This window comes from Puntigrus tetrazona, chromosome 9 (assembly GCF_018831695.1).
Source record: "Puntigrus tetrazona isolate hp1 chromosome 9, ASM1883169v1, whole genome shotgun sequence".
Classification (NCBI taxonomy): domain Eukaryota; kingdom Metazoa; phylum Chordata; class Actinopteri; order Cypriniformes; family Cyprinidae; genus Puntigrus; species Puntigrus tetrazona.
This window is the reverse complement of record NC_056707.1, coordinates 25885240-25895239: the sequence shown is the minus strand read 5'-3', so window position 1 is coordinate 25895239 and position 10000 is coordinate 25885240. Positions and strand designations below refer to the sequence as shown.

Below are 10000 nucleotides of genomic sequence, written 5' to 3'. Positions count from 1 at the left end.
TGTGCATTATCTGTGCATTATCGGTACATTATTGGTACATTATTGGTACATTATCTGTGCATTATTGGCGCATTATCGGTGCATTATCGGTACATTATCGGCACATTATCGATACATTATTAGTACATTATTGATGCATTATCTGTGCATTATCGGCACATTATTGGTACATTATCGGTACATTATCAATGCATTATCTGTGCATTATCTGTGCATTATCACCATACCACTGTAATTCTATGCAAGACAGTTTGCTTTTCCTGGATAATGGAATGCAAATTAAGTACATAAATAATATTTTGGCATTCAAATACATCGTGAATACAGATTTTATGTTGAATGAGACACCCAGCTTTGGTTTCGGTTTCGTTTTAGCTTAAATGAATTCATTCTGGCTTGTCGTTTATATCTAACTTCTTATATTTTAAGCCCTTGTTCTTTTCTAAATGCTGTTAAATTGAAAGGATTTGTTAAGGAGTGAGGTGAGCTAAAATAGCCTATGTATGTTTACGGTGTTTATTTTGCATCGGCATTAGGGCTATTTCTCAACGGAATAATAAAATGCAATTTTTACGCGACTTAGGCTATGCATTTATTTCTTTTTTTTTCACAAAAAAGACCGTTTAACTGATTGTATTAAAAGGTCACTCCGCCCCCAAAATGAAAATGTTGTCATTAATCACGTACCGTAACGAACTCGTAAAGGCTTCGTCCGTCTTCGTGACACTACTTAAAGATATTCAGGATGAAAACCAGGACTGTGAAGTGAATAACACTGTCAGCGTGCAGAAAAATATTATCAACATTGTAAGAATACTTCATCTGCTGTCAGTGGATCTATCTGAGTGACGAGAATACTTTTTGTACGCAAAGAAAATAATACGACGACTTTATTCAATAATTCGTCTCTTTAAATTCAGATTGAACCGCTGATGGCGGATGGACTATTATTAAGATGTTTTTCACACGTTGTGAACCTCGACAGTGTTTTTTTACTTGGCAGCCAATGGGAACGTCGCAAGCCTCCCGGTTTTCATCTATAATATAATAAGTTGTGTTTCAAAGTCGAACAAAGCTTTTATGGGTTGGGGGTAAGCGATTTATGACAACGTCTTAATTTTGGGGGTGGCGTATGCCTTTAATCGGTCAGAATTAATGGTCAACCGGCTAAAATTAGCATCCCAGATCAAAGGCGTTGCAATATATTTGATAAGCGCACGCAAATGCAATCTTCTCAGTGCTTATGCATGCGTTGGTGTGTGTGTGTGTGCGTTTTCGTGACACACAAGGACACAGATTTGTATAATGACATGGGTGTGATATTACAAGGAGAAGGTGACATTACCTCATGCCCCCACTTTTCAAAAAGCTTACAGATCATGCAGAGTGAGCTTTTTTGAACATCTAAAAATGGCATTGAATAGGTTTGTAGGACAATAGCACGTACAGTATCAAAACCAGTTAGTCCCCACAATTCACAAAAGCAAACCCGAGTGTGTGTGTGTGTGCGTCATTGTGCAGCTATGCTGGCGTGGGCGTATCAGGAAACAGATATCCAGTCAGTCTGTCGCTGCTTCCCAGACCCCTCGCTGTTATTCCTGTCCTGGCCTCGCTGTCTTGACTGAGGCCTCCGGGGTTTGTTCCAGGCCGCTGTAGTCCGGGATCTGGCTCCGTTCCTGGTTTCGGCACCTCGGGGGCACGACCGCCTCTGAGCTTGTGGCTTAGTCACAGCGCTGTGGATTATTTATGTGCTGAGTAATTTCAGTCGGGGCCCCGAGGAGGAGGGTGTTGATGGAGCGGCTTCGGTCCGAACTCCCTTCAACCCCCGCCCAATCTAAAGGAGCCAGATGGAAAATATTAACCCAGAGCATCGCGAATGCAAATGATCCAAATGCGACCGAACGGCCGACCCAACCCATAGTTTTAACAAGCGAGGCCTGACTTTCACTTTCAGAGCAAACGGCTCGGGCTTTAATAGTTTCGGCTTGTACAGTTTTTATTTGATCGATTGGTTCTAATTTAGTCTGGTTAACAATATAAAAACTTTCATAGGTTGCGTTTTAAATGCTTTATTATACAAAAGAAACCTATTAAAAGAGCGTTTTTTTTTGTGTTTGGTTTGTTTTTATAGCTCGTATAGTGTGTGACGATATAAAAGGAAAGGAGGCCCGTAGTGAGCAAAAATATGCATTTTGGTGCACGTGCATGTACAAAAAAATCAGAAATCCCGATGCTTGTCATCTACGTCATTGAGATCATTATAACAGTGCAGCAGATGCCTGCATAAAATTATATGAATATTCATAATATTAATATATATACAATTATTGTTATTATTAATAATCCTTTATTTATTAATAATAATAAATTACACATTTATTGGTAATTTAAATGTGTTTTCTTTTACAAATTTATTAATAATAATAAATAACATTAATTAAAAATACATATAAATATGCATGAATATAGGTTCTAAAATGTCCTTCCTTTAGTTTGTTTCTACTACTATAATTATTATTATTATTATTATTATTATTATTGTTGTTGTTGTTATGAATTTTTTTATATATATATATATATATATATATATATATATATATATATTGGTTGTCACTCTACAGTATTTCTCTGATAATATGTCTTAGCAAAATATTTAAATCCTTAGTTTTATCATCAAAACGTATAAAGCTATGATAGATGAACAAATAAACTTTCCTCAAAAGCCTGATGGTCATATCTGAGTCTCACTTTTGAACATTGATTAAAAAATATTTACAATATGAATGTTATTCTTGTGTTTATCCTATAAAAAGTCACAAATCAGCTGAAAGTTGAAAGGCCTTTTACTCGGTCAGGTTGTGAGAAACCCTTTTTTGCGAATTTGATCATTTAGAGGCCTTTTATTTTCATTGTACGATATTGTTTAATGTGAAATAAGGGGCTAACGCAGGGTTAAATTCAACAAAGTGTCCGTTTCAGTTTAAAACCGCTTCAATAAATCACTCAATAGCTCTCCGTTTTTGTATGTTTAAATGTTTTAGTAAAAATATGTGCAGGAAAATGTCCTTCGTGTCTGTCGGTTGTTATATTATTAGCAGTGTTGTTATAAAAAAACATATGCTTTAAATTGGTAAATGTGAATGATTTAAATTGAAATGATGCTTCATATTAAACACTTCCGGGTCGTTTCAGAGCAGGTTATAGTGCATTATCAAAAGAATATGATCATCGAAACCGGCCTCGCTAAACATTTTCTCTTTCATTTAAACGTTTCGACCTGCCGTCTCAGCAGTGTTGCTCACGCGGATGGAGTCAGCGAGCGTATATGCGAGCTATTAGTCAGGATGTTGTGTGTTTGTGGTCTGAGCCGTTGGTTGATTAAATACAGTGGCGGAGGAGTGTGAAGGGTGGAGCTGAACACGGTGACTTATCTTGGATCGGCTTCCTCGTGTCCGTTTAATTGTTCTCATTAGGGGAAGCAAACACTGATAGTGCAGCGCTGCTCTTACTCTGGGCTCTTTGATATATGACTCACAGCACACTTACTGAGATAAGACGCTCTCTACGAGCTTTGCTTCCTCCCTCCATGAAAGTGCCTTGACCCGATACACACTTCGTAATTGCAACGCTCTCGTGGGAGGGATGCTGGCGTTTAGGATCCTTCGAGCCTTGCGTTTTTGTTTTCCAGTGAATTGTGTGCTTTTCTGTAAATCACAGCATTTCTTGTTAAATAAAGTTTCGGCAACTGCGTTTCCATTTTCATTAAGCCTTTTCACGTTCTTCATGGGTAAATGTCAACTAAATCATTTTATGTTGGATGCAACATTACACAAAAGTTTTGCACAAAATACTCAATTTATTGGTGTATTTGTCGCATTATTAATTTATCCTACACGCAAGAGTTATTATATTATAATGATAGTATATCATATTAAAGTTAATATATTAAATATTATAATGGTAGTGTATTATATTAAAATAAATAGAACTTGAACTGTTATTTTAAGAGCACTTTAGAGGAACGGTTTAATTTAATTTAATTTTATTTTGAATATGTAAAGAAAAATATTATTACGATCATTGTTATTATTAATAATCATCTATTTATTCAAAATAATAAATTATACATTTATTGGTAATTTAAATGTTTTCTTTTACAAATTTATTAATAATAATAAATAAAATTAATTAAAAATACATATAAATATGCATGAATATAGGTTCTAAAATGTCCTTCCTTTAGTTTGTTTCTGCTACTATAATTATTATTATTATTATTATTATTATTGTTATGAATTTTATATATATATATATATATATATATATATATATATATATATATATATATATATATATATATATATATTATTTATTTATTTTTTTTTTTCTTAAATATGCGTTTCTATAATTTTTATTATTATTGTTATTTAAGCTGAAATGCTACACTGATGTTTTTGTTTTCACCCTGTTAATGTATTGCACCTTGTATGTTCAGGTCAAACTGTGTGTCGTCCTTCTCTGTTTTTGTGTGCCGAGTATTTAAGCTGATGTGGCGCTTGTCTTTCTCTCAGGCTATGGCTTCGTGGACTTTGACAGCCCCGCTGCTGCTCAGAAAGCCGTCAGCGCTCTGAAGACCAGCGGAGTTCAGGCTCAGATGGCAAAGGTAAGAACACACCTGTTCCTGCTGTCACCTGCAGCGAGATCCGTGACACGCTTCACTGAGTCATGTGACGTCAGAGGCAGATGCCTGAGAGTGAGAGGAGGACACACCTGTACAGGTGCAGCATCCAGACGAGCCAGCTCAATGACTGAAAGACAAACAGGAACCTGTCCAGATCACATTTCACCACTAAAATCAACAGCAAACTAATTATACTACATACAATTAGAAGGATTAGGAAACGCAATCATTATTAAACTTGTTCATGTTAATTAAAAAAAAAAAATAAAATAAAATAAAATAAAAATAAAAAAATAATATATATATATATATATATATATATATATATATATATATATATATATATATATATTATTGCTAATAAAATAGTAATAATAATAAAATCTTCACAAAAATTTTTTTAATCTTTAAAAATATGTATTAAAATATTGAAATATTTGGTCAAATTTGGAATAAATTCTAATAAATAACAAATAATATAAATAAAATGCACTAAGCAAAATGTCATTATGCACAATTATGGGTTTTTTTAATTTATTTTTATATCTTTATTTAATTTATTTATATTTATTTCTTTATTAAAGAAAATTGTGATCATTACAATATTTTGCATTGTGACATTTTCCTGACAATAAAACACATTTTTAATAAAATTCTCATTATTCTAGAAAAGTTGTTCAGCCAGCAATGTACAAAAATTACTGTATATTATTATATATATATATATATATATATATATATATATATATATATATATATATATATTATACATACACACACACACATTATTCACAATAAATATTTCTAGCATATTTTAATAATAATAATATAAATATAAATATTTTAATAATAATAATATAAAGCCATATTATATATAATCATTAAGCTCATTATTTTAATACTAGAAATATTTATTGTGAATTATGTTACATTAAAAATAAATACTTTTGATAAAATGCTCTTGTATTAAAAATATCATAATGCACATTGTATATATAAAAGGCAGCGATGGTGTAATGAGTTGTGTTGAGTTGCACTTGTGCGGTTTGCATTCTCGCTGAAGAAAAGGAAGTAAATAATTGGAGGTCGACATGGTAACGGCTTGCGTGAAGCCTTGACGATCAGGCCCTATAAAAGCCTCGCTCAGGGTGTGTCTCATTGCTCTCTCTAGTTCACATGAATAAGGGACTATCAGCTCTATTGTGCTGCCTGCAAACACTGCATTTAAGGTTCTCACGCCTTCATAGCCCAGATTTGTTTAAAATTAAATATGGTATGTTTTGTTAGCTGTGCCTGGAGTTTTTACAACTCGTATTGACTTTAGAGTTTGAGGTTTGGGGATACTGTCATAGTGATGCAAAGTCAAATAAAGCCCAAAACCGTGCAAATTATTTTCAATGCTTGAAATAAAATATATTTAAAAGTTTCGTTTCAGCCAGTTTCTCATTTTGGTTTAGTTTAGCTGGAAGTGCTAAGCTAGATATAAAAAGAAAAGAAAAATAACTAATAACTAAATAAAAAGGAAAGAAAAAAATACATAAAAATTACAAAAGCTAACTAAAAATATATATAAAAAAATTATACACTTTAAACAATAACACCCACAATGTTAGCAAAAACTATAATAGTGTATCAATGTTACTGAAATGGCAACGTCCTGGCTTGTTATTCTTGGCCGGCTCGCCAATACATTTGCAAAGCATCAGAGCAGCATAATTTGCATGCATGTTTATTTAAAGGGGAAGTGCTTGATTAGAACAGAATTGCAGATTTTAAGCGGCGCAACTGGGCGGGACGTGGAAACCTTGAACCGTACGAGTACTGACAGAGATTTGATGGCTGAAAATCACAGTCCGGTTATATTGTTAAACGAGGCTTTGTCTTAAAGAAATGGTTTTATCTCTTCCTCCGTGCACAGTGCGTTAGAAACGGAGTTACACGGTCAGGAGGCGCGCATTTGTCATGCTCTCGTTCTGCCGTGGACATATTGGCTTGTTGTCCTTGGATGTATCTTCCTTTCACCTTGTTTATGGTATAAACAGATGGTTGGACATTAATATCTCAGACAGGAAGCCCCTGGAGTAACCTAGTGACACGGCACTGACACCGCACTCTGGCTTTGTTTGCAATGGAAAAACTCATTTATTTTAAAGTACGTACTTCCTACTTCCTACTGTGGTTTAAAAATAGGTCGGCGACGCATAAAAAAAAAAACAATATGCGACAAAAAGTCCTGCAAACGGCTGACGAGTTTGTTTCTTCGTCGCATTTGGAGAAATGTCGCATTAAATCACTTCCTCTTCTGTGAATGGGTGCCGTCGGTAGCGAAGTACGTGAGCTAGTTAAAGGAACGGTTCACACAGCGGTTCCCGAGATGTAGACTAGTTTTGTCATCGGGTTTGGAGAAACTGCATCACCGGTGCTCTGCGGTGAATGGGTGCCGTCAGGCTGAGAGTCCAAACTGCTGATAAAAACATCGCAATAACCCACAGCGCTCCAGTCAAGCAATTAATGTCTCGAGAAGCCAAAAGCTGTGTGTTTGTGAGAAACACAACTATCATTTAGGCCTTTTTAAACAGACTAAAGCATATCCATAAGAGTGCTTTCTTCACTGGAAATGTCGTCACGTCTGAATCAGGAGCGACATCTGCACAGATTTTTATCGAAGAAAGCAATATTCCGAATTTTGGACGCCTGTTTCAGCCAGAAACAACACTTTGAAGTTAAAACATGCCTTAGCGATGGACAGTTTTTCACTTCGCAAGATGTTAACTGGTGTAAAGTATTGTGATTTATTTATTTTTTTTTATCTCATTCCGACGGCACCCATTCACTGCAGAGGGAACCATTTGTGGGCAAACGATGCTATGCTGCGTTTCTCCACATCTAATGAAACGACGTAGCCCTTAGTCCTTAAATGGGCTAAGAGCGAGCACGTTTACCGTGTGCAGCTATTTTTTATTTTTAGGTGAACTGCTACTTTAAAGAAAAATGTCAAGCTGAGCTCGTGCACGGTATCCATACCATAGACTGCAGGAAGGTTCTCGGTCTTCTTGCATCTCGCATATGCCCATGCGTTCTCGCTCACACGTATACGCAGTTTTTTTTTTGTTTTTTCTTCCCTCTCGCTTTCTCTCGTACCATCTGTGTCTGACACACACTTACTCCACACGCATATTGTGCGCTTTTTCTGTCGGAGTCACGTGGTCCGTGTTGAGTAAATTGTTAGCAGGTGACACGCAGGCAAGCCCACACACAGACACCGATGTTTGGTGCGCCGCTATTCTAGCTCACACTAGTCCCGTAGAGCATTTCACGCTCTGATTTCTGTAAAGAGTCGCCCATATATGTTGTGTTTTCGCCCTGGAAATTGGCATTCGGGCTTCTAATGTAATCGGGCCGATGGGGCTGTGCGTGCGTGAGATCGGTGTAAAGGGAAAAGCTCCCCTTTTCTCAGCATCTGCACACTGATATCAGCGTAAAGCTCTTAATGCCTGACCTGAGAGATGTAATTCAGCATCGCGTGCCTGAAGCGGCTCAGTGTCAGAACGTTCCAGCTCTGAGCTGATTTCCATGTCTGCGCAGCCTCGCTCTGTCCGGTAATCTGAGGCCAGATGCACCGGGCCCTGCGTTGCTTAACATAGGTGTAGCGTGCGTATTGTCTTGTTGCTTTCTTTTTTTGGAGCACATTTTTGAACGGTGAGTGGTTTTGAAAATGTCGTTGGAATAATGAGATTTTGGAAGTGATGCACACTCGGAACAAATAGAACGTGGGAACATTTTTGTTATTTGAAAATAAGGAAATAAACTCAAATAAAATTCTATACAATTTCATTTAGTTTTAGGTAGTTGCCTGGTCAGTATTTCCCATTTCCGTTTAGCTAAACTTAAAGTACTAAAATAACAAAAAAAAAATACAAATTAATAATACTATATATATATATATATATATATATATATATATATATATATATAATTATTATACTATTATATATAGTGTGTGTGTATATATATATATATATATATATATATATATATATATATATATATATATATATAATTATTATACTATTATATAATAGTGTGTGTATATATATATATATATATATATATATATATATATATATATATATATATATATATATAATAAATTTTATATATATAAAACTCCCCTAACTGATTAAATACTAAATCACTAAAAAAAAATTTACACTCACAATAACAATGAAAAAGTGTGTGCTTTTGCAAAATAAGAAAGCGCACACACTATTTATTTATTTATTTATTTATTTTTTCTTCTCTCTCTCTCTCTGTAAACTGTTTTAAGAAATGCGTCACTACAATGAAATGGAAATAAAAACATGGCAACACAGACAGACATAAGAGACGCTTGAAGTGTCTGCTTTTAAAAGTCATGTTGAAAACAAATATTCTATAAAGTAATCAGTAAGAAACCAACGCTATATCCAGTTTCTCAAACTGATCTAATTATTCTTTTAATGGCGAGACACTTCAGGCACTTCCCGCTTTTTTTAATACACCTGACATATTTGTGATTTTGGACTTTTTGCTCTTTCATAAAATATTTGATCAGACTAGTAGAAAGAAAACATCCAAAAGACACCGTTAAGTGTTCGTTTGATAGCACTCCCACTATTTATATCAATAGATTTCAATTACAACCGTTTTAAATAAAAAACATACACCAGACTTTACATTTTAATCCCTGTCTGTATCCTGAAGGGATTTGTTAACATATAACGTGCTTGATAACATACAACATTTTGTCCCCCCTCCAAAAAATATCAAAATGTATTGTTTTCTGTATGTTTTAAGTATTTTCTCAATTATGGAGCGGCAAATGAGATACCCAGAATTCCCTCTGTAAAAACCTTTGACTCTTGATTTGTCTAAATTTGAGCTACTTTAGCTTTTACAGTCGTATATGTAAAGTAAAAACAGAAAATGTGAAAAATTAAAGTAAATCTATATTAAGATAAAAACACTTAAAAATACTTAAACACTGCAGCTTATTGTTATATAACAAAAATATTAAATTCGTACAGAGATTAATATTTTTCTACAAAATTCACGTTTTACGTTTATATTTATATATACAAATATTACACATTTAATATTAATGTACACTTGCATGGTAATATATTTCCGCGTTATATATTTGATATGTGCGAGAAATCTATTCTGCTGCATTTATCTGGTCAAAAACGCAGTAGAAAAATCGTGAAATATTATTGCAATTTAAAATAATTGTTTTCGGTTTCATTACATGGTAAAATATAATTTATTGCCGCGATCAAA

At 34.2% G+C, this 10000-nt stretch overlaps 1 protein-coding gene across 1 annotated transcript in view; it reads left to right on the top strand.

The window, feature by feature from the left end:
• The window catches only part of LOC122352035 (RNA-binding motif, single-stranded-interacting protein 1), a 56944-nt gene that overhangs the window by 24457 nt on the left and 22487 nt on the right, over positions 1 to 10000 (top strand). Inside the window, exon 4 of the mRNA XM_043249521.1 lies at positions 4572 to 4663. Coding sequence (XP_043105456.1) covers positions 4572 to 4663 — 92 coding nt within the window. The remainder of the gene's footprint in view (positions 1 to 4571; positions 4664 to 10000) is intronic.